The sequence below is a fragment of the Phaseolus vulgaris genome, chromosome 6 (genome assembly GCF_051622355.1).
Source record: "Phaseolus vulgaris cultivar YP4 chromosome 6, ASM5162235v1, whole genome shotgun sequence".
In the NCBI taxonomy this organism is placed as follows: Eukaryota; Viridiplantae; Streptophyta; class Magnoliopsida; order Fabales; family Fabaceae; genus Phaseolus; species Phaseolus vulgaris.
In genome coordinates, this window is record NC_143503.1 from 15,128,045 (window position 1) to 15,154,761 (window position 26,717).

General features: G+C 33.8%; 1 protein-coding gene across 12 annotated transcripts; it reads right to left on the reverse strand.

Annotated features, from left to right (window-relative positions):
- Positions 1 to 12,035: 12,035 nt before the first annotated feature.
- LOC137831051 (retrovirus-related Pol polyprotein from transposon RE2) lies at positions 12,036 to 25,582 on the reverse strand. Of its 12 annotated transcripts, none has more exons than XM_090303347.1 (9): positions 19,222 to 25,582; positions 18,756 to 19,065; positions 17,203 to 17,592; positions 16,630 to 16,750; positions 15,772 to 15,903; positions 15,610 to 15,683; positions 15,477 to 15,514; positions 14,729 to 14,797; positions 12,036 to 12,654 (listed from the first exon to the last, which is right to left on the reverse strand). In XM_090303347.1, the coding sequence occupies exon 1, from the start codon at positions 23,800 to 23,802 to the stop codon at positions 19,672 to 19,674; it is 4,131 nt and encodes a 1,376-aa protein (XP_090159473.1). In that variant the 5' UTR covers positions 23,803 to 25,582; the 3' UTR covers positions 12,036 to 12,654; positions 14,729 to 14,797; positions 15,477 to 15,514; positions 15,610 to 15,683; positions 15,772 to 15,903; positions 16,630 to 16,750; positions 17,203 to 17,592; positions 18,756 to 19,065; positions 19,222 to 19,671. The 12 variants fall into 12 exon arrangements, with proteins under 12 accessions (XP_090159473.1, XP_090159468.1, XP_090159472.1 ...); XM_090303342.1 differs by having other exon boundaries at positions 15,413 to 15,514; XM_090303346.1 differs by lacking the exon at positions 12,036 to 12,654 and having other exon boundaries at positions 14,420 to 14,797.
- Positions 25,583 to 26,717: the final 1,135 nt, after the last annotated feature.

Here is a 26,717-nt window from a genome sequence, read left to right on the forward strand (position 1 = left end):
AGGATACCTCTTCTTTTATTGAGTCCTATCTCTGCCTTTCTTCTTCAGAAATCTGTTGAACTTTATTGTGAATAGACTCAATGTTTCGTCATGTTCAACATTCTCTGCTTCCTCACGGCTATCATTCTGTACACTTTTTTTCAAGGCAAGTCCTTTAGTTTTCCTTTCCAATGTCTCTTGCTCTTTCAGCCTTTTGAGTTCTAGCTCATGCTCCATTAATTTTCCAAACAATGCAGCAGTGGACAACTTAGACAGATCTCTACTTTTTGAAATTGCAATAACTTTGGGTTGCCAACTTCTATCAAGGCACTTCAGGACTTTTATATTGAGTTCTTCTTTCTCAAACACCTTTCCAAGTCCAGTAAGATGGTTTACAAAGTGGGTAAACCGTTTATGTACATCAACAATGCTTTCTTCAGGTTGCATCCTGAAAAGCTCATATTTTTGGATGAGTGAATGTTTCCTTGCTCTCTTCACATCATTCGTGCCTTTGTGTGTTACTTCCAAAATTTCCCACATTTCCTTAGCCGAATTGCACTGAGATATTCTGAAGAATTCATCCATTATCAATGCAAAAGTTATGATGTTCTTAGCTACTGAGTCATATTAAGCCCTTTTTTCTTTCACTCTCACTCCATTCAGACCATGGTTTCCTCACTGTTTCTTCTTTGACAACCTGCATAGGCATGAAAGGTCCATGGACCACAGCATCCCAAATACCAAAGTCAATAGATTCCTTAAAAAATTTCATTCTTATTTTCCAGAATGCATAATTCATTCCAACAAACATAGGGGGTCTATTAATAGACGAACCCTCAACAAAAAGCATGTTAAACTCAGATATATTGCACACAAACTTGAGTAAAATACAAAGTCCTAGCTCTTGATACCAATTGTTGGGTTTATTAGTGTGTAAGTTCAAGAGGGGGGGTGAATTGAGCATATAAAATTTTCAAACAGATTCGGGTTTTTAACAATACAGAGCAAAAGAATCGATTTATTTTAGAAATAACAGATTTATTTTTTCTGCTTACTTTATCAAGACAGTGTTTTAGTTTTATACTTTCCAGATATTAAGAGAATTAAGCAGCAAGCAAAAGAGTTGAATCAAGAAACAATCTTTGATTATTAAACCACACACTTGAATAGAACGTGGTACTTAATTGGCTTTGTTTTAACTGAGAAATTTACTTATGATACAACTAAAGCAGAGACTCAGATAACTACAAGCTATTTAGATTAGCTTTCAGAATATAAAGAACAGTATGAACAGACCCAGTAAGAACAAATTCAATTTTAATTGAACAGATTTATTTTCTAGTAAATCAACACAAGAAATCGTAAATGAGTGCAAAGATTAAGAGAGATTGAACATCACACGTTTATACTGGTTCACTCACTAAGAGCTACATCCAGTCTCACCTTACCCAAGGTGATATCCACTAAAAATAGTACAAATCAATTACACAACCTTATGTTCATTAACCCTACAAGAACAAGGCACGCCAAGCTAAAAAATATTATTTCAGCACTACCAACACTATCAAGAAGTGTCTTACAATCACTGTTACAAAGACAAGAATGATGGAATCGAATACACCTGGAAAGAAAATGCAGGAAACTGAAAAGACCAGTAGAACTGATTGCAGCACACTAGTGACAACACCTCCACCAAGCTTAGGGCACACAAGAACAAGCACACTTTTATTTCTTTTGAAAACTCTTTCAAAAACACGTGTAAATCCTTTTCAACTCACTGAAAAAAAATTAATCTCTGTTTAAAACTTGATTGCTCAGCATACTTTTCAAGTGAGATGTGTCTCTCTTTATATAAGAAACAATTTATAACAAACTTTCAAAAAACAGTAAAAAAAACTGTTATAAAAAAAACAGAATGAAAATAAAATAAACAGATTTATTTTCAAAAGAAAAGCAAAGAGAGATTTTCAACTGTGCTCACTATTTTGATAGCATAAGAGACTAAGCCAAGCTTCTTGGTGCAAAAACAAAGCTATTAAAAAAACTTTAAAAACAAGGCACTAGTTTAAAAAAAAAATTATTCTTTTAAGGAACAACAAATTCATTTTTTGTGCAGTAAAGCATATTTTGAGAAAAGACATGAGAAAATTGTAAGAATTGATGGCTTTAAATAAGAGGGGGATGAATTGTTTTATCAAATATTTTTGCAAATACTTGCTTCAGAATGAATCCTTACCAAACAACTCAGATAAGCACTTAAGGAAGGCAATCAAACAATCCAACAAAACAGTTATCAAAATTTCAACAGGTTAAAGTCACTATTTAATCGGTTGTTTATAGCAGCGAAATATCAAACAGTTAGAGAGTTTGAGGGAAAGAGAGATTTACACATAGAGATTATACTAGTTCACTCAATCCCTAAGCTACATCCAATTCTCAGTCAAACCACTAAGTTCCACTAGCAATCAATCACAGATTACAAGTACACACCACAAAGAGGTGACTTTGAATCCCACAAAGCCTACTCACCCCCTTTGCACACATAACACCTTAAGACAGAACACCCTCTGTCTTTACAGGATTTCAAACACAAACGATATGTAAAAGATGTACAATTACAAGATACTAAACAGGATAGAAAGCACCTGGATTTACAGAACCAGAGATCCTATGATCAGCACTTGTCACCACAACAAAGCTTAAAGCAATCTTGCTCTTTTTGAAAAAAACTTTCAAAACCAAATCTCTTTCTCAAATCTGAATCAATACTTGTTGTATTTCTCTTTGTTATTGATTTGAAAACGAAGCTATATTTATAACCTTTGAAAAGCTACCGTTTTAGGAAGTTTTGATTCACTAAATCAGTTAAAACATGTTTTCAAAATACTGTTATGAAAACACACATTTAACCGGTTGAAACTACGATTTAACCGGTTGAATGAGTCAAACAGTTACACAACTGATTCAAAAAACTGTTCAAAACTTCCAGCCAGCTAAGTGACAAACAACCGGTTATTTCGATAAATCAATTGGTTGTTTTCCCTTTGCTTGGAAAAACACTTAGTTGTTTAAAACATATTTAATCAAGCTTTGTGTAGGCTTCAAGGAGTGATCTTACAAAGATTCTAAACACCCTAATCTAAACCCAAACCTAGAAAGCAGCACAGCTTCAGGCTTTATATGGATTTAATAGATCAAACCTCCCATCTTCAACAAAAAGGATTAAGAAATATTTGTGCTTGATCTTATCACCTTGATTAGTGTCATGAGGTGGGTCACGAAGCAAAAAGCTACCTTAAACACACTTTACCCTATATATAAGACCACCCAAATACAATTTGACTAGCTTCAAAGCAAAGCACACACTTTGCTACATCAAACACATATATGGTCTTCAAGGAGCATCATCCATCTTCAACAGCATGCTTGCGGACGACCACACGAAAGCGTTCATATTCTCTAAAATGACGTTGGCTATTTTATCCTCTATCTTTTTGCACAACGAGGTGTCAAGCTTGAATTTCTTTCCCTTTATCTCCCTCTTCTGAACCTCTCCAGTAGGCGCAGGTTGTCTTTCATTGCTGATGTCTGTCTTTGCTATCCACCCTGGCTCTCCTCCTTGGATTGTGACTGCGTAGGTTCCCCTACGTTTTTTCAAACAACATAGCACTTTCGTATCATCTTCTGGACGACCTTTATTTTAAGTATCCCTCATTCTAACAAGGACAACTTCATCTTCATATGGGTGGTTGAGGCTACAACACCCATCCTATTCAAGGAGGGTCACCTCAGAAGTAGGTTTTATGCAAAATATGCATTGACGATGATGTACTTTACAGTAATCGTTCTGGTTACATTTTCGTCTGAGAAGGTTGTCCTCAACCTAACGTATCATCGTACTTCCATCTGGTCTCTTGCAAAGCCGACCAGACAACCATCATAAGGCCTTAACTGATCAAGGGATATTTGCAAAATTGTAAACATTTCCCGGAACATCACGTCGGTCGAGCTTCCTTGGTCGATCAATACTTTGGGCACATTTCGTCCTACCGTGACAACAGATATCACCATTGGATCATCCTCATGGGAAAACACATTTTCCAGTTCGGAACTTATGAAGCAAAGGGAGGGCTCTATAGGGCAGTCAAACCTCCTTGTATCTAGGACATCACCGCTCGCGCATATCTTTTGCGTTTGGAGACCGAGTTTCCACCTCCATAGAATCCTCCTGCGATGGTGTTCCAATCCCCACGGATTGGAGTTTCATGTGTTTGGTCCATGGTCCTAGCCTCTCCTTTTGGTTCCTCCTAGTTGGCCTCGAGATATTCCTTCAAGAAGCCCTCTTTGACCAAACTAACCAGTTGGTAACTTAGGGCATGCATCATTTGATGCTATGATCAAATGCCCTGTGAAAGTCGCACCATGTATCTCTTTGTGATCTCAAGAATCGATCTGTCTTTTGGGGAAATTTTAGCTTATGCGCTACCCATAGCATGCTAAAAAGCTCTTTACAGGATACACGGAATCTAGGTTCATCCTTCTTAGCGACATATGGGACATACCTCGGATCCGTTCTCCTCCCTAACCTTTATCTTAGGTTCATCCTTCTTAGCGACATATGGGACATACCTCGGATCCGTTCTCTTCTCGGTGGATGTTTCATTTCTCCTAATGGAACAATCTAGGCTATTTTCCTTGTGCTTGGGTTGCTTCAACCGCGAGCTGGCATTTTTCCTGAGCACGACCTCTTCAGCCTTGATATGGGCGGTAGCTCCTTCACGCACCTCGAATAACGTCTCTGCCAGATTCTTGATTAGTGAATCACTGAATGGGATTGTTGTTATCCCTTGTACGAAAGCAACGACCACCATCTCTTCATCCTGAGTTTGAAGTCTTACTGAGACTGCACAGAATCTATTCAAGTATTCTTTGAGCGACTCCCCTTCGCCCTGTCTGACATTGAACAGATCACACAATCGTGGGGGGTTGACCTTATTGTTAGAATATATGGCTTTAAACTAGAGGAGGGTGAATTTTTTAAAGAGGGTTTTCGAAAACTTTTAAGTCAAGAATGAAATTTCTTCGAGAATCAATTGATAAAGAAAATCAGTTTGCCAAACACAAAGCAAAAAGCAACTGCACCAGAAAAACAATCGGTTGTTTCGCAGAAACAATCGGTTGTTTATACCAGTTTGCAAATATAAAACTGAATTTAAAGAGTTTAAGGATAGAAAGAATGCACACAGATGTTTATACTGGTTCACTCTAAACCTAGAGCTACATCCAGTCTTCTCAGAAATCACTGAGGAATTCCACTAAGCAATCAAACCTAGATCACTTACACCACAACCAAGAAAGTGGCCTTGATCCCCTCAAGACTCACACTTCTCTTGGCCAACACACCAACACTAAGAATGCTGATCTTGATCCCCTCAAGAACACACAACACTTCTCAGCAAACACACAAAGATACTTGTTCAACAAATACAAGGATTACACTTGTTACAGAAGAAAATCTGAAATCAATACAAGCATAAATCCTATCTCACACACTTTGATCAATCTCAATCTCTAAGCAATCTTAACTCTTTGAAAAACTCAAAAACTTGTGTTAATTGTTATTACTCAAATCTGTTTTTCTGAATATATTCAAAGATGTTGTTTGTTATCAAATCTTAACAAACTTATTCATTGCATTTAAAAGATTGGTCAAAGCATTAAAGACTAGAGCGTAATCAGTTAAAACATTTAAGGCTCAGTCAAAAACAAAAACCACTTTTTTGTTATGGTACCAAAACAAACAATCGGTTGTTTCCTCGAATCAATCGGTTGTTTTGGTTTTAACAGCTCAACCATTTGAAAAACAGTTTTCAATCTTTTCTAAAAACACCTAAGTATAAAACAATTGGTTGTTTCGACAAAACAATCGGTTGTTTTTCACTTAGTTTGAAAAACACTTTTCTTTTAAAAAGATTGAGAATGCCTATGCTTTGGATTCGATCAAGGGTGAATTACAAAACTCAAACTACCCCAAATCCTATCTAAGACAACACAACAACAGCAAGCACAGCCCTTCAACATCCTTCAAAGGGTTTTGGATTCTTCAAAGCTTGAGCACCACTTGGTTCAACACTTATTAGTTGAGAACTACTCTTTAAACATTCTAGAGAAGTGAGGAAAAGAGGTGATGTGATCATCTAAGATCGCACTAAACCATTGTAGAGTTGTCCTTGTGAATGTACCCATGAGCATCTTACATCGAATTGCATCAGACCCCCCAGAGATGATCATTTGAGCCCTGAACGCCTTTAGATGACTTTCAGGATCTTCTACACTAGAGAAAAAGGCGATATTGGGTGTGATGTAATGGGGTGTCACAGGCTCGTCTATGATTTGCTGAGAGAACGGCTTGGGGTCATCCCTATATGACAAATCTGGGGCCCGAGCGGGATGTCGGCCTTGTCGGTGCAAGCTCCTTCGCAGTTCCTCATTGGTCTTATGCAACTCCTCAATGGCTTGTGCGTGCTCCTCCATAGTTATCTAAAGGCATCAATTTCTACCATAAGGCGGTCTGGCTCAACCGCGTTTTCTCTTGAAGACGCTCTTGGTCGGCTCGGGCTTCATCTTGTAGCCGTTCTTGCTCGACTTTGGCTTCTTCTCAAATTCGCTCTTGTTCACGTTGGTATTCTTCGTTTTCCTCCTGGACGGCCCTCATGGCCTCCATAAGTTGTTTCAAAGCGGGATCCTCGCTTCCTTTAGATCCCATCGGTACTTGCCTCGTGTTCCTCATCATGAGGAATGCTCAGTCACAAATGTGGGTGAGATCAAGTTTTATCAGACCCCATGGTGGGCGGCAATTGTTCTCGCCGGCTGACCTCGGTTAGGCTTGGAAGTGAGCTCGTAGCTGAAGAGACTTTGCTTGGGTGTTGAACCGAGTTGAAGACGCTTTGTGACGAAGGTTGGCTCCACCTGTTGATCACACTCCGACGATCAACTCAGTGAGAGCATTCAAACTAAAAATGTATCAGTATCGAATTCATAAAAGCTTACCTTTACTCGGGTCTTAAACCCCTTTTATAGACATTCTTTCAACAATTTTCATCAACTAGAATATCGTTTCAACAACAAAAATATAATCTCAACAACAAGGATATAATATCAACAGTAAGAACATTTTGTTAACATGCACCTTTATTTTCGGGTGCAATGTCACATCATCCCTAACAACTTTTATTTGTTTTTAAAAGATATATACACGTTTACTAATCAACTACTCCTTCTGTTACTTTTACTTTAATTATCTTTTTTTGTATAGAATACCCAACATCTGAGCCGACCCCGTAATGTGTTATTGGGTTTTTACCTGCCCCAAATCGAGCTAGGTATAACTTGTCTAACTGAGCTTACTACGCTTAAGTTCTTGGACTAAGAACCCGAACACGTTCGATTTGTACATTTTAAAAAATAAGTGCCATCAAATTTATTGTAATGATTTTTAAAAAAAATTTAACTATTTCATTTTAGTTAATAATTGAAGGTATAGATTAGAAAAGTATTCTCAAATCCCACACTTCTTCGCATACCAACAATTTTCACGTATACATTATGTTTAATTTTATTTAGATGTTCTAATAGAGAGAATATTTTAGTGTAGTTGATGAGTTTATAAATGGACAAAAAAATAAGATGAGTAAGAGCATATCATTCCTAAAAGAATCACAAAAAGCATGACAAGAGAAATTGTGTGTGCTCAACAAAATATTCTTTCTTCTATTATTGTATTTTTTTTTTTACTTGTTAATGGTAGGTTTTTTATTTATTATTTTTGGAGGTATAAATAGTAGAAATATAATAAGGTTGTTGGTTTTCTCAAGCCCGAGAATATAATAGAAGGATATCCAAATTTAAAGTGAGGAGTGCAAATATAAAACAATAAGGCAAAGCCTAGATTGGAAGTCAACATAGAAGGAAGGCGTGTCCAATGGGAATCATGCCTTCCTTTTTTGCTAATGAGAAAGCTTCCTTATTTTTATTTTCTTTTATCAATTTTAATTCTCTCTCCTTTTTCTTTAAATTTTTTTGTCAAACATGTGTGAATTCAAGATCCATCATTTGCATGTAATTAAAGGCAAATTTTAGCGTTATTAGGTTTAAAATTTTTTACTAATAGGCATGGATGACAAATAAACCTATCAACGTGAATATTTTCTGAACATATCTAGATTTTGATGAAGAATTCTTATATGGATTCAGTATGGATATGAGTATGGATTATATCCAAATTTTAAAAATGAATATGCTATCATACTCCTCTCCTGTCTTAAATTATTAAAACAACCATAATCTATTATGTAACCTAGAAAAAATTATCTTCATTGTTCTCTTTAGTTTTTAGTTCATTTCATTTTGAAAAATTCTTATTTTTTTTCTTTCGCTACAAAATTTTTGTTTTCTCTCTCTCAATTGTTCTACTTGTTCAATATTCTCAAAAGTTCACTTTAATTTCTTAAATATTTTTTTTATCACGTAATGCATTTCACAACACACAAACATAAATTTCATTGAATACACATTTCATCATTTCTCTTCCTTTTTAATATTTGTTTTATTGTTTATTTTTTCAAGAATATCTAATTCTCAATTTCAAGTGTTCAATAGCGTAAATCCTTAGTTTACTAGGTAACATAAAAACTTATAATTTTTGTTCTCCTTAACCCTTAGTTTTGTTTTATTTGAAGAACATTTGTTTCAGAACAATTTTTTTCATTCTCTCTCTCAACGGTTTGACACCTTTGATATCCACCAAATTTATTTAGATCTTTAAGATATTATTCCACTCATCACAACTTTGATTACATATTTTTTCTCTTTGTGTGATTTTGTTTAAATGGTGTATTGCATTTTAAGAAATGCAATCCTCATGATTTTGTTTCTAGGGCATCCATTACTAATTTTTGTTTGTTATTTATTTTGTATCATGTACGAATGTATGAGTGTCAATTTCTAATAGAATAAAATTGAACTGTTTATGGTTTTATACAACCCACCTTACAAATAGTTCAATCTTTTGATATAATTATTATTGTTTTCATAGTGCTTTGCTTGGATTTTGCAATGTGTGATGGCTTTAGTTTTCTTTCTAACCTTTTTCTCGTAAGTGTTATTATTATCATTACAATAGTAAGGATGTTTCATTTACCACAATATAATAAGTTATTGTTAAGAATCACTTTTATCAGCATTGACATAAATCTAAGTTCAAAAGATGAAAGACGAATTTCAAAATTCTAATGATTTTTAGTTTAATTTTCCACTTCGTGATATTTTATTTAGATAGTGTGTTATAATATTTATTAGTATAAAGAACAGCAGGTAAAGGTAGATATGGGTATACTCTTTAGCAGATGAGGACGAGGATAACACAAAAATTTCATATTTATTGAGTATAGAGATGAGGATGAATTTTTACTTTGGATACAAGGATGGAAAAAGTCAAACCTACACATGCCCTACCCAATTGTCACCCCTACTCATTAGATATAAAAGGAAACACTCTTACTTGTAATATTAATTTGAAATTTATGAGAATTTGAGCTTGTAAGAAAACTCTTATATGAGTAATCATATACTTGTGATCTTATATTGAAATCCTACTAGGCAAGTATAGATTCTTCCTTGAGCTTATCATGAAGATAAAGACATCTTCAAGTGATACTTTTCTTTCATTCCCATTAATCTCTTCCACCATTTGCTTCTTTGTTTGTTCTTAATTGTCTTTCTTAGTAATAAATATTTTTTTTATGTTCTTCTAATTTCTTACAATTGTTATCTATCCATGTTCTTTTGTGAAAAATAGATAAAACACAAGAAGGGATGATTAATTTTTGTTTTAAAAAAATTTAGTAGTTTTTTTTGCAAGTATTGCATGAGTATGTGCAATCAGTTTATGATAGTCATACAAAATTGACAAATTTTTCACAAATTGAGTTTGAAAACTTCATCTTCTTAAATTAGTGTAGAACATACAGCATGCAATGTAACAAGATAGGGAAAGGAAAAAAATTACTCAAGATGTTTTTATACTTTCAGTTCTCAATCAACCGATTAAGTTCCACTGAGCATATTATTGCTTAGTGAAAACATTACTCTTAAACCCTACAAGAACAATACATTACACCAGTAACACCCTGTTACTGAGCTAAGCCTAGAAACACTATCCAGAAACAACAATCTTACAAAAAAAAAATGGAGAAACACAATTAAAACAATGTCACCTAAATCAACACGAGTACGAGGAAGAAAAGTTGTAGGTGAACACATGGATTTCTCATTTAGCCAAGAATGATCTTGAAAATCCTAAAAGAAAGCTTTAAGAAAAAAAATCATTTTGACTCAGTGCAATTTCTCATATTGAAAAATATATGAAACTTAGATTTTAAAATTTGTTAAATGAGATTAAGACGAGTTATATAGAATATACTCTATTAATTTTAATGAATTAAAAATATATTTTAATATATCGATTCACTTATTAATGAAAAATAAATAAATTAAATCATACTTTCAACTTCTTAAAATAAATTAATAATATTTTTCTAAATGCATAAGAAATTCTAATATATTAAAACCTCATTTTTAACATATTAAATTCTCATGATTTTAAGTAATATTAATCAATTAAAATAATAATATAATCGATTAAAATACTTAATTTACTAATTTTAGACTTCAAATAAAAATATTTTAATGGATTACAACATATTTTAATCAATTAAAATTATTTTTAACCAAAAATAAGTTCTAAATAAGATTTAAAATAGTTTTCATGTAAGTACTTAAAGATCAAACTAATCAAAGAAAAGTAAACATACAAATCAAAATTACAACACACACCAAACACATTTAAGTCTTCAATCTTTAAGGATTTTTTAAGGATGAATTCATTAAATAATAGTAGCACCAACAACTTTAACTTTATCCATGTTAGAAGGATAACTTTCAGTCATTGCATGTTGTTTGTCGTCCCTTATTTTCTATATCTATAATGAGACATAGATTTACTCCATCTACATTTAACTCCAAGGTCTAATCTTAAGTTTGAATGATCTTATTGCTCATTCAAATGTTTCTTCTTTATCCTTTGGACAACTTCACTTCATGCGTCCTAGTTTTTTTTTTTTTTTTTTTTCAGCAAATGACCTTCTTCTATTTACGATATGTTGTTTTAAGCTTGTTGTGTTTAATTTATTCCTTTAGCCATTATAAGGCACTCAACCCTTTAGAAGTTAGCTCTGATACCAACCGTAAAAAAGCAGGAAAATCATAAGGAAGGATTGAATTGTGATTTAATTAAATTTTAAAAAACTTCACAAATATGGTTTGAATGGTGATATTCAGTTGATGGTTTAGTTTATCAAACAAGTTGATGGTTTAGTTTATCAAACAATAAGACTGTAACCCCTTTCGTCTGATGTATTATGTCAGATGCAACTAACTGACTCTATTGAATCATTTGTCTATGATATTTTCTCATTGACTCTAACATATGATCATATTGTTGTAGTTTTTACATTTGATAGATCACAACTAATGAATGTTTGAGTTGCACAATCACTACAAAAAATCGTGTATGTGACGGTTATTTTCGTATAAAGTGACGTTTATAACCGCCACAATATACACTTGTGACGGTTTTTCAAACCGCCATAGAACCAGCCGCCACAAAGTTTAATGTGGCGGTAACACCCGTCATTTTAACACTTTGTATTAAGTGACAGTTTTTATATAAAAGTAGTGTTATTTATAACTGTTGCAATTTACTTCATTGAAAAAGATTTCGACACCATTATATAAGGTATAATGTAACGTATTTAACAATGAATATTATAATAAAATTATAAAAGTAATACGTCAGTTTCAACTGGCGTAATTTTAATTCTAAATAAATGAAATTTAGCCACCACTTTTTTATAATTTGGTTTGCACAATTAAACTAAAAATGATATATTTTCATAATAAAAAAATAAAATACTAATAAAACGAAATAATATATAAACTTATAAACATCCATTCATTGCATTAAAAATTAAAACAAACATAATATTGTTCAAAAGTTGATATATAACTGAAAATTAAAACACAAATAATTGTTCAAAAGTTGATACATAACTAAAAATTAAAACACATCATTGTTCAAAAATTCATACATAATTTAAAATTAAAACACATCCCTAATTAGTTTTTCTTCCAGCACTTGATCCTATTATTTGATAAGGTGATGGAGCACCATTTCCAGTATCTGATGCCTGAACTAAATAATTTTAACTTAATGAATTTGAATGTTTATAATTATAAAATAAAAAACACCAATAAATATTTAAATATATTAATACCTCATTGATGGATGCATGAACCAAATTATCTGTTATTGCAGCAAAATGTTCTAGAATATCTTTTCTCGAAGCTATATATGCAAGCAAAGTGTTCATTTGATTTTTCACAATTGCAAGCTCAGTTAAATTACTTAACTAAAAAAATAGTTAATTGGGTTGTAAAAAATAGTTTATTCAAACAAGTAAGCAATAAATAGTTCAATAAAAAGCAAACTTACTTGAAGTGACGATTGTCAAAACTGAATAAACATATAAACTGTGAAGTTGCTAGATGATTGTGAAGCTGGAAAATGTCCATTAGACACACCAAAGATAGATGTTATCATTAGATTACTTCACCGAAAGAAAAAAGCATACTGTAAAAAAAAACAGCTTATATATTGACTGCTGCTACTACATTTTACACTCTACAGTAATATGAAGCGTTAAAGTGGATGTAGTATATTAAAAATTTAATACACTCCTACTTCATTTCACTCTCTAATCATTTAATATTATAATAATTTAAATGGTCTAGTATATTAAAAATTTATCGTGATATATCAACTTCGTGTTACATAATTCTATATATAAGTGTGTTTAGATATTTTCCACCTTATTTGATATTTCTAGACACTATTAGTTTACACCTTGATTTAGTTTACACCTTGATTTGAGTTCATGTAATACCAAAATTCGGTTTATAAGGTTATATCATATGTTGTCCTAAACCTTCTCAAATTATATCGTACAGTACATTAACTTGACAGTGTAATACGATAAGTTAAAAAAAAATCTTTATTAAACAAGACAATTTTGGGTCCATGTTTGAAACCAGTGAGTGTAGGAAGCAAAATTTGTTGACATCGGTCAAGGTGAGAAAGGAATAAGAGAGAGAGTTGTCACATAATTATTAAATATTACAGTTGAAATAATTGTGTTCAACAAAACGTATTAAATTAAATCAATTTTCTGTTTCTCTACTTATATTGTCGTTATACATAATAGATTATTCTTTTTTTCTCTTTATTAATAATATTATTAATATTAAATTGAAATTGCTATGTTCGTTTATTAAATTTAAAATGTTATTCATCTAGTATCTATACTATAATGTGTGAGAAGCAGATTTGAAGTTTATTTGAAGTTTTTAAAATGGTATAATTGATAGAAAATTCAAATTTACAATAATTATGGGATATAAACAAGTGCTCTTAAACATATTTAATGAAAATTAAATTACAGAAATTAATATTATTTATGTATAAGCTTAAATAATTAATTTTTAATATTTACTTAATAAATTTAATTTTATTGCATGATTTTATTTTAATTATTAACTCAAATAAATGTTAAATAATTACTATATGTTTATATTATTAATATTTTTATTTATTTAAATTATAAATAATAGGAATTGGTAAGTGTACAAACAAAAGCTAGAAGAGTAGAAGCATACAAGGTTATGGTAGCTGAATCCTATGATCCAAACAAAAACAGAATTAACCTATAACATTAACTTATAAATATGCTTCAACTTATAATAATCAGAGGATTGCTAATTGTCATAATGCAGTTAAGCAAAAATTTTGCTACTGTTTATAGCAATGCAAGATATAACACATTTAAATTACCAAAAACTTTGCATATAAGCTACTAACCAGGTAATTACATACTTCATATCGCAGACAGAAAATGCAAATTTATACCTTTACCCATGACTGTAAGGCATTATATGCAAATTTAGAAATGATGGTATGTGGAGGCAGCCCCCAATCCCATAGGGAAAATGTAGGATGAATTGATTATGTTGAAAGGTGAAGGAAAGAAGAAAACAAAAACTAGAAACAGCCCTACACCTGTTGGTCTATTCAGTTTGTGGTTCTCATTATTTATTATAAGCATTAGGATTGAAACCATTCTATGTTGACACAACCGAAGTACAGAACACTGAAAACAACACAGCTCGATAAGTAAATAAAATAGTTATGTTTAATGTTGTCTTCAAGTGAATATAAAACAAAATGCAAAAGAATCAGAAGAAAGATGAAAGCTAAAAGCAACCAAACTTGAACAAGTCACAATCAAATAGAGGTTTAAAACCACCCCAAACCATTACTGAATAGTTTATGATAATAAAATGTTAGATAAAGATACCTGCATAAATTCACAAGTTAAAGATCGACAACTATTCTTATAATGGATTCGGAAGAAATAACTTTAGCCAGCCACAGGAGTAATAAATATGAACATGTAGATAGCCAAATTTTCCTTTCCGAAAAGAGAAAATATATATTAGACTCAAAAACCCTGTCCCATTGAATGAAACTGCATTTTGCAAAGTAAACTGCAAAAAGCATTATGTGTAATAATATTACCTTAACCAAGGTTGACATGAGAAATTCAACCAGTTCTGGCACAACAATTATCTATGCACCCTGTTCTCCCTGGATAACAAAGGTAAACAAAGTCTAAGTTTCCTAAAATATGTGTGGGCTGCTGTACATGCACACTAGAGTCAAACAACACAAAATGGTAAAATAAAACTTAGAATGAATGCAAATAAGAAAATGTAATCCAGGTCATGTTTATAAACTTAACTTGCAATCTACTAGCCAGTCAAATTAAACAGAACTACAGAGATCACACTTGTTAATATTGTTTTCTTTACAGATTTGACTCTTTTTCTTTTTGACACATGATTTGATTCATTGTAAGAATAATCTTTCTATTAAATGCAGTCCATTGATCTAATTAGGAAGATAATAAAAATATTGACTCATCAAACAACAAAGACAAGTTATTAACTTTAGAGATCAAAGCAGCATTAAACAAAAATCTTTTAATATGTACAGGCCAAGAGAAGACAAGGAAATTAGAGCAAAATCAGCAAATTGAAAAACCCATACGATGAAAATGTCATGTAACAAATGGCAGATTATGATGTACAAGTCCATCAGAAGCAAATAATGTCTATACAAAAACCTTAGCACTCATCTGTGGACAGAGCAAACTTTTAAACAGAACCTTCCTGAAATAAATGTAATTAAAGGAATGCCTACAGTATAATATCCCCAAGTTTCTCCCTAACATATCCTGTACCAAGGATTGAGCCAAGGAAGTCACCGTGTGAGCAAGGTTCGAACTAGAAGTTCCCTTTAATGCTGAAAAAAGTCATTTTATGTAAATATTAGAAAACACTTCTAGAAACATCAATAATGAATCTAGAGAGTTTGGCAATGAAATTAGAAGATTTAACCTCAATGCTGAAATAATATCTGGATCACTAGTCAGTTCTTCTGGATGTCCAACAAAAATCTGACAATGTTCAGCCTACAGAAAATACAAGTTTTATGTCAACACAAAAATTCAGATGATTTTAGTATCGAAGGACTGAAAAGCATTTATCTGGATATTTTACTTGAGGGTAACCTCCTTGAGAAATTGCTTTCACATCTGGTAATTTTTCCAAAACTAGCATAGATTCCTTTAGCACTTAAGGGGTTAGCAAATCTGTATGGAGAGTCTCCCGCTTCAGTGATGCCCATCTAGTCTACAACAAATGGACAACAACCATGTCAAGGATTAAATAATGATATATAGGGTAGGATTTTATGACATGCAATGGTCCAAGGGCATCTATTTTTGACAGAGAATCAACATCAAACTTCTTTGTTATCACCCATTTAGAATGATACAACATGAGCATTTTGCAAACAGCATAGATTCCAAACAGCATGAGCATTTTGCAAGTAATCAGGATGCTTACTCAAGAGGAGGATTTGATGTATGCAGGGTTATGATCAAGATATGTATGCAAGCAGTCCAATATATCATCATGATCAATACATCATCATCAAAGCAGGAAAAAAAACATATAGAATATGTAAAACTAATTCATGTTATGTAAGCAAGATCAATGATTACGATTAATACAGATGCACATTTTCAATTATGTTCAGTGATTCTAAATCACAGTAATTTGTAAAATTCATATTACCTAAGTTTAATGAATGAGTCTTGTTGATGGTAACTGATGCATGTAACCATCACTAATATGATACAGGTATTAAATCAGTATTCTGATAAAAATTATATGTACAAATAAAGAACCATCTTCACTTTATTTACTAGCTTTTAAGATTAAGTTAGATTTAAACTTGATATTGTAGTATAATCAAAATAACATACACAAATAAAAGATCTTCTACTTTTCATTTAGTAGTTTGTAAGTTTAAATTAGATTCAAACTTCAAATTTAGTATGACATCAAACTTACCGCAATGGATGTTGTTTGGTCAAATAATTTGGAAATCTCCAACTTCTTCAACAAACCAATGAGCAAACTTGGAAGATTGGAAAGCATGTGGACTCCATGTCACATCAGCTTTATGATCAGGCTGCTATAAGAGACAGAGCATAATTAATCAAACTCATAATAAAATTGTAGTGCAGAAGCAGAAAATAAAACACTTGTCCAAACAACTATATTTTGAGTCAAGCAAGTATCTCTCTTTCACAAATATTCACCAGTTGTGGTATATCTATTTTTATAACCCCAAGGACACGAGACATGGTTGAATGAAGATGATAAGTTCAGTTAACGTGTTCTTGACATTGCTAGAAAGAAATTCAGTAAGTTCCACAACAATTACCTCAATAATACTAGTAGATTTGTCACTATCTACTGTTGAAGCATTACCAAGGTAAGTATCTCTTTTTCACAAATATCCGACAGTTATGGTTTATCTATTTTTATAACCCCATGGACACGAGACATAGTTGAATGAAGATGATAAGTTAACATATTCTTGACATTACTAAAAGGAAATTCAGTAAGTTTCACAATTACCTCAATAACACTAGTAGATTTGTCACTGTTTACTGTTGAAGCATTACCAAAAAGCTTGTATAGAATAGAATTTGAATTGTCTGGATTGAAAGCTCCCACAGCCTCCTTTCCTTTTACTTCAGCATTGAGTTGAGATGCTTCCAAGACTTCTGAAAGAGCAGATCTCTTCCTCAATTGATCACCTGTTCCAATTGTAATGCCGGGAATATCCAAAACTGATGATAAATTTAAAATGTTATCTTTCACATGGTTAATTGAAATATTAAGATTTGTGCTTTGAAGATTCTGTTGATCATTATCCATTTTCTTGGTTAATAATTCTCCTTTATTTCCAGAATTTATACTGAATACATGGTTACCTCCAGTATCACTAGGTGCAGGTTGTCCAGCCTATGCAAGCATCAGGATAAGAAAAAAAAAAGTATTAAAAAAGAGTCAAGAATAATAGCACATTAAAGCACACTTCATTTGTAAGTGATAAAGTAACATAGCAAGCAAAAGAACTATAGGCCACGTTTTATAAATAACATGTATGATTGTAAATATTAGCTAAGTAAAAATCTAGGAAGAAATTAAACTTCTCATGTTAAACTGAGTTCTCAAGTTCTAGGCTTTCAGTCTTTAAGGAGAGAATTATGTCTGCAAGTAAGAAATAATGCAGCAAAATCCTACAATATCCTCCTTCATATCGATACAACATCCAATAGGAAAAAAGAGGCAGAACCCTAAACAATGAAGGTAGAGACTGTACTTATGTACCTTTCTGGTTATACAAATTTTGAATGTTAACATTGGAGTTTGATAATTGGACATTAAAATTTTCAGCAGAATGTTGTTTTAAACAGAATATCCCAATCTAGTATCTTGTATCATCTCTTACAATGTTATTAGGGACAATCAAATTGCAGATCAGTACCATGCACTCTTCCTTGATAGGAGGTTGCTGTATAAAAATCTTGAAATCTCTAAAAGTATTTTGTATTTTAACTAATAATTAGACATGAAACCAACATTCAAACTAGATAACATCAAATCAAAATTGGTTGCAAAGACGGAATCTAAGTTGTGGTGTCTTGAATAAAGCCATCATTCACTTCAAACTATTTAAGTTTATTAGACAAATGTCACTCTTCAAACAGCCAGGACATTTTATAACCACAACAGTCCAACCATCACTTTGAAATAATAAAGTCCTTTAGTGATTTCTAACAATTTTATGTCAGTAGAGCAGTTATGGTTAATTAAAAATACAAAATTTCATCTATGATTCCCATCTCAAAATATCACATAATAAAGGACTTAGTTCTCAAACAAGAAATACCAACTTTATATCATAACATTAACAGCAACAAAAACAACAGATTCCCTACACAGAGAAAACATTTAAAAGAAAGATATCAAAATTAAAATTAAAATTTACAAATAAAATCAAGTTGAATGCCCAATTCAAGAAATTAATCTTTTCGCTTAATATTTGAAATAAAAGCTTCTAAGAATAGCTAGACTACAAAAGATTACAAGTAAAATATGAATAAAAAATGTTAACTAGTTACCTCTATTGAATGACTGCTAAGGGATGTTTTGGTTGCAAAATTTCGTTCCAATTTTGTACTTGCAAAGCCAGGGGTACAAGAGGTCTAGCTGCTGAAGGAGTCTGTGAAAGGGAAGAAGATTTCTCATCATTGCTTAAAGATGCTAGAGTCACATGAAGCTCCACAGACTCATTGCTCCTACTAACTAGCCTTTTCTCATCGTCTTCAACAAGTGAACTTATGTCAAAATCATCGTTATTCTTGTCCGAGTTCAACTTATGCTTATCTTGGAAAGCTTTATATTGTTCCTTTCTCATCAATTCAAAAGAAGCTGGCAAAAAAGTAGTCATCCATTTAATAAATAATTCACTAAACATGAACTTAACAATGATCCTAATAAATGATTCACTAAACATAACCTCGAAAGACATAAATAATAAGAAAAAATACTGAAAACCATAGTATCTTCTAGAAAATAATAGTTTACCTCTTATTTTTCTTTCCTCTTCAGCCCTGTCCTCACTTGTATACTCCAAAGAACCAAATGTTTCATCAGTAGTCTCCCGCTGTGAGTGAGGTGCCTAGAAAGCACCAAAAGCAAACGCAACACCAGGCGTCGAAGTTAATAAAATTAAATATGAGTTCAATATTATCCATGGTCACATAATCGGTCAAATAGCATTAGATCACAAACTGATTATTGTTTTGGCAAGTTGTTAGGATTAGCTTTTTTGTTATTTATTAAAGGAAAAGAAAGAATAGGGTAAATCCCTTGTGTATATTGAACACATAGGGTTATGTTTATATAGGAAAAAGAAACATATGGGCTAAGCCCATTACATAAATATGAGATATCTAACAATATCTATAATATCTCATAATATCAAATAATATCTAATTATATCTAATAATATCTAATTATATCTAACACTCCCCCTCAAGCTGGTGCATATAGATCATATGTACCCAGCTTGTTACAAATGTAATCAATCCTAGGTCCTCGTAAGGGTTTAGTAAAAATATCTGCTAATTGATTATTTGAATTAACAAACTCAGTCTTGATATCTCCTGATATAATCTTTTCTCGAATGAAATGACAATCAATCTCAATATGTTTTGTCCTTTCATGAAAAACTGGATTTGAGCTAATATGAAGAGCAGCCTGATTATCACATATCAGTGTCATTTGAGTAACCTCTCCAAATTGCAATTCTTTAAGTAACTGTTTAAGCCAAATAAGCTCACAAGTAGCCGAGGCCATAGCTCTATATTCTGCTTCTGCACTAGATCTTGCCACAACACTTTGTTTCTTGCTCTTCCAAGAGATCAAGTTATCACCAATGGAGACACAATAACCAGAAGTTGACCTTCTATCAGATGGAGATCCTGCCCAATCAGCATCTGAATAACAAACGACTTTAGTATGGTTATTATGACCATATAACAAACCTTTTCCAGGAGAGCCTTTAATGTACTTCACTATACGAATGACTGCATTCCAATGATCTTCACATGGAGAATTAAGAAATTGACTCACCACACTGACTGCAAAGGAAATATCAGGACGAGTAACAGTGAGATAGTTCAATCTTCCAACTAATCTCCTGTACTTCTCAGGATCTGAAAGAGGCTCCCCCTGATTGGGTAGAAGCTTGACGTTGGGATCCATGGGAGTATCAACAGATTTCGAATTCATCAACCCAATTTCCTCCAAAATATCTAATGCGTATTTTCTTTGAGAGATAACAATACCAGTATTGGATTGTGCTACCTCAATCCCCAAGAAATATCTGAGTTTGCCAAGATCTTTGGTCTGAAAGTGTTGACAAAGGTGTTGTTTTACTTGTGAGATGCCATGGTGATCACTGCCTGTAAGAACAATGTCATCAACATATACTACAAGATAGATACACCCAGCACTCGAGTGACGATAAAAAACTGAATGATCGCCTTCACTGCGAGTCATACCAAATTGTTGAACAACATTGCTAAATTTTCCAAACCAAGCCCTAGGAGACTGCTTGAGGCCATATAAGGATTTGCGAAGACGACATACCAATCCAGAAGACTCCCCCTGAGCAACAAAACCGGGAGGTTGCTCCATATAAATTTCTTCCTGCAAATCCCCATTAAGAAAAGCATTTTTAACATCCAGTTGATAAAGAGGCCATTGTTGAAGAGCAGCCATAGCTATGAATAAGCGAACAGAGGCCATCTTTGCTACTGGAGAAAAAGTATCACCATAGTCTAAACCAAAAATTTGGGTATAACCCTTAGCCACAAGACGAGCTTTGAGACGATCAATAGTACCATCAGGACCAACTTTGATAGCAAAAATCCACCTGCAACCAACAACAGATTTCCTAGATGGTAAAGGAACAAGTTCCCAAGTTCCATTATTCTGAAGCGCATTCATTTCATCAAGCATGGCCTGACGCCAACCAGGATGGGCTAAGGCATCACCTACAGATTTTGGAATGGATACAGAAGAAATAGACGAAAGGCAGGTATAAAAGGGTTGAGATAGTCTATGGTAACTCAAAGCAGTATAATGTGGAGAGGGATTACGAGTAGAACGTATACCTTTACGGATAGCAATAGGAAGATCAGGTTCAACAGTCGGAGGTTCAACTATAGGAGCCGGAGGGGGATGAGGTGTTGGCACCAGAATAGAGTCTGCTGATGGACGATGAGACGGTTGACGACGACTATACACCTGAAGAGTTGGCGGCGGTGGTGAATTGTTAGGTGCACTAGGCACAACAAGAGGAATATTAACTTGATTAGATGAAGAAATTGAAGGAGAAGGACAAGACTTAAAGTAAAGGGAAGATTCACTGAAGGTGACATCTGCTGAAATAAAATAACGGTTTAAAGACGGTGAGAAACATTTATATCCTTTTTGTGATCTAGTGAACCCTAAAAAGACACATTTGTGTGACTTAGGAGATAATTTATCAAGACCAGGACTAAAATTATGAACAAAACATGTGGACCCAAAAACTTTGGGAGGTAAAGAGTGGAGAGGGTCATGTGGAAATAAAATAGAATGAGGAATTTTATTATCTAAAACTGAAGATGGCATGCGATTAATGAGATAACATGCACTAAGAACAGCATCACCCCAAAAACGCTGAGGAACATCACCATGGATTAAAATAGTACGAGTTGTTTCAACAAGATGTCTATTCTTGCGCTCAGCTACCCCATTTTGTTGAGGTGTATAAGCACATGAAGTTTGATGAAGAATACCATGAGAAGCCATAAAATTTTTAAAAGAATGAGAAAGATACTCACGTCCATTATCACTGCGCAAAATTCGGATGGAAATTCCAAATTGATTTTTAATTTCATTGTAAAATATTTGAAATATAGAAAACAACTCAGAACGGTTTTTCATTAAAAATACCCAAGTACATCTTGAATAATCATCAATAAAAGTAACAAAATACTGAAATCCTAAATTAGACTTAATACGACTTGGTCCCCAAATGTCAGAGTGAACTAAGGCAAAAGGAGATGAAGCACGTTGTGAGACACTACGAGGAAAAGAACTACGAATGTGTTTCCCTAACTGACACGACTCACACGATAAAGTAGACACATTAGACAAACTTGGAACAAGCTGTTGCATCTTGGCAAGACTAGGATGACCCAACCGAGCATGAATGAGAGATGGAGAATCCATAATTGCGCCAACATGTGCAGAGATTTGTAGTTGATAAAGTCCATGAGACTCACATCCGGTGCCAATCATCCGTCCCGAACTCCGGTCCTGTAAAGTAACAGAATCTTTGGTAAAAGAAATAACACAGTCAAGGGAACGAGTGAGACGACTAATGGATAATAAGTTAAATGGAGACCCAGGGACATAAAGAACATTATCAATAGATAAAGATGAAAAAAGATTAATAGTACCAACACCATGTGATGGTACCCTATATCCATTGGCCATGGTAACTGAAGGTAAATAACCCGTAGTAGATAGGGAAGAGAAAAAAGATTTATTACCAGTAATGTGATCAGTGGCACCTGAATCTAGAACCCAAGGGCCATGGGAAGTGGAGTGAGTGAGGCCAACAAAAGATGTACCTGAATGTGCAACAGAAGCCGTGGAACTAGGGTTCTGACGATCCTCATACCATTTAAGAAATTCATTGAAAATAGCAGGCTGGCTTGGGGTATCAATTGAAGTATGGTCCATGGTAGAAGGTTGCACAGGGGCAATTTGAGCAACCGCAACAGATCTAGGAGGACGACCATGTAAGGCATAACATCTGTCAATTTTGTGGCCAAGTTTGCCACAATGGTCACACTTGTGACGCCCTTTGCCCGGCTTGTGAGGGCGAGTACGATCATTATGCTGAGATACTAAAGCAGAAGAGTCATCAACATGAGACGTTATATCAGCGGTGTGTTTACCTGGCACGCGCAAAAGGGTAGAACAAGTGGAAGTAAAATTGGGCACAATAGGAGATCCCAAAATTTGATCACGAACGTGAGAATAATCATCAGGAAGACCATGTAAACCCAATAACATGAAGAACTTGGATCTTTGTTCTAGTTCTTGAGAAGGAGTAGAGGCAGGAGGTAATAACTCATTAAAATCATGAAGAAGAGCATGAAGTTTACCTAGATATTTTGCCATTGTACCATCAAGACGTTTGGGAGCAACAATTGTGAGAAGATTTTGACACACACCATATAGACGTTGAGTATCATTGGTGTATAATAATTTTGCTTGTTCCCAAACTTCTGAACATGTTTCATAGGTACGAAAAATTTGTTTTAAAGATGAGTGAATGGTCGATTTGATAACAATGCATAATTGAGCATCAATTTTCGACCAACGAACAACCTCATTTTCAGGAAGAGTAGGATGAGTAAGATGATCAACATAACCTTGACTCTTAAGCCATAATTTAATATCTGATGCCCAAGTGTCATAATTGGTTCCATCCAATTTGTCAATGGAAAGATGAACATTGACGTAATTAGTATAAATAGATGAATCCGACATAATGACTGAAGAAGAAGCCATAGTGGCAGCGGAAGCGGAAGAAGCCATAAAAGATAAGGACAAATCCAGTAACCGGTTAATTGGCGGGAGCAACAAAGATAAAGGCTCCGACAGCGTCTCCGGCGAAGGTCCGGCGAAGTTCCGACGAAGGTCCGGCGAAGGTCCGGCGGAGGTCCGGCGAAGGTCCGGTGAGACAGTGGGGGTGGTGGCTGGAAAATTCCAGTGAATAGTGGATTCACCAATAAAAATTGAACCCTAAACCCTAAACTCTAACCTTATGCTCTGATACCATATTAAAGGAAAAGAAAGAATAGGGTAAATCCCTTGTGTATATTGAACACATAGGGTTATGTTTATATAGGAAAAAGAAACATATGGGCTAAGCCCATTACATAAATATGAGATATCTAACAATATCTATAATATCTCATAATATCAAATAATATCTAATTATATCTAATAATATCTAATTATATCTAACATTATTGAATAAATCTCCAAATTATTAGGAAATTAATTAGTTTTGTTTTAACTACTGGTTTGTTACCAGATTTCTTTCCTGTTTTTTAGAACAATCTTTGTTCATTCTGTGTATAAATACATAGCTTTCCAGCTTTAATAAATTATCTTCCTCTGATTTATTCTAAAAAACCAACAATTGGTATCAGAGCTATCTTCTTGAGGGATCTGTGAGGTTAGTAGAGTGCATCAATGGAAGGAGGTTTCAATTTTTCAGCAATGGCACCACCTGTCTTTGATGGAGACAATTATTAAATGTGGTTTGTTCGTATGGAGACCTACCTAGAAGCATTGGATTTATGGGAAGCTGAGGAAATTCAGTCCCTTCCAGAAAACCCTATTGTGGCACAAATAAAATCACAGAAGAAAAAGAAGATGAAAAGATCAAAGGCAAAAGCAAGGATAATGTCCTTGAAGTCAGCAAAAGAAATTTGGGATTACCTCAAGGCTGAATATGATGGTGATGAGAGGATCACAAGTACTGAATCTAATCAGGGAGTTTGAACTGCAAAGAATGAAGGAGTCAGAATCCGTAAGAGAGTACCCTGACAGACTTCTAAGCATTGCCAACAAAGTGAGCTTGCTTGGATCTGTGTTAAAAGATTCAAGAATTGTGGAAAAACTGCTTGTAATGGTTCCAGAGAGGTTTGAAGTCACCATAACAACCCTAGAAAACACAAAGAACCTATAAAATTTCTCTTGCAGAGCTCTTAAATGTTTTACAAGCACAAGAACAAAAAATAGCCATGAGACAAAATGGAGCAATAGAAGGAGCCTTATGAAGGTGGCTAGATCTAGCAGAACCAGCAAGAAAATGGAGAAGTTGTTACACACAATAACAACAATGGAGTAGTTCTGTTTTAACTACAAGGAGTGTAATTTCTCCTTTTCTTGTTATTGTGTGCAACAACTTCTCCATTTTCTTGTTGGTTCTACTGCCACCTTCATGATTGGCTGTTAAGGCTCCTTCTATTGCTTCATCTTGTCTCATGGTTCTTCTTCATGGTTCTTCTTTGTTCTTGTGCTTGTAAAGCGTTTAAGAGTTCTGCAAGAGAAATTTTTGATTGGTCCTTTGTGTTCTCTAGGGTTGTTATGGTGGCTTCAAACCTCTCTGGAACCGTTACAAGCAGTTTTTCCACAATTCTTGAATCTTTTAACACAGATCCAAACAACCTCACTTGGTTGACAATGCTTAGAAGTCTGTCAGAGTACTCTTTTACGGATTCTGACTCCTTCATTCTCTGCTGTTCAAACTCCCTGATTAGATTCAGTACTTGCATTCCACGAATCCTCTCATCACCTTCATATTCGGCCTCCCAGATTTCTTTTGCTGACTTCAAGGACATTATCCTTGTGAATACCATAGGAGATACAGCTGCAAATAGACATGCTTTTGCCTTTGATCTTTTCATCTTCTTTTTCTTCTGTGATTTTATTTGTGCCACAATAGGGTTTTCTGGAAGGGACTGAATTTCCTCAGCTTCCCATAAATCCAATGCTTCTAGGTAGGTCTCCATACGAACAAACCACATTTAATAATTGTCTCCATCAAAGACAGGTGGTGCCATTGCTGAAAAATTGAAACCTCCTTCCATTGATGCACTCTACTAACCTCACAGATCCCTCAAGAAGATAGCTCTGATACCAATTGTTGGTTTTTTAGAATAAATCAGAGGAAGATAATTTATTAAAGCTGGAAAGCTATGTATTTATACACAGAATGAACAAAGATTGTTCTAAAAAACAGGAAAGAAATCTGGTAACAAACCAGTAGTTAAAACAGAACTAATTAATTTCCTAATAATTTGGAGACTTATTCAATAACAAAAAAGCTAACTTGCACGATGTTAAACACATTATCTATGGTCACATAATCGGTCAAATAGCATTAGATCACAAACTGATTATTGTTTTGGCAAGTGAAGGATCACAAACTACATATTAAATTTATTATAGCAACAAAGTCATACACAATATTTGTTTCACAAATTAAGAACCACAATATATTGCACACGGTTTCGAACGATAGGTTTCAAAGACAGAAATTTAGGGTGCGCGAGCACAAACCTGAACAAACCTTGAGCGGAGGCGGCGATGGCAGACAGTGAAGGGCGCGAGAGTGAGCGTTAGGAAGGCGATAGTGATTGAATGGAAGAGTTAACTTTGTAGCAACAAACTGACATGATGGAGTATATTTTCATAAAATATTTTCAACATGTTACGTCGAATGTAATACCGATGATAAATCCCAACAAAGAAAGACAAATATTGTCAGATGGAGATATTTCCAAAATATGATTTTGGACTCAGCTTCTTTGTCTGATAGGTCAAGAAAGACCCATATTGTGCAACTCATCTAAATCACATGATTAATGATTCACATGTTATCAAATCATGGTTTCTGCATTTGGTCAAACACTACAAGTCAAATTAATAAAAAGTTA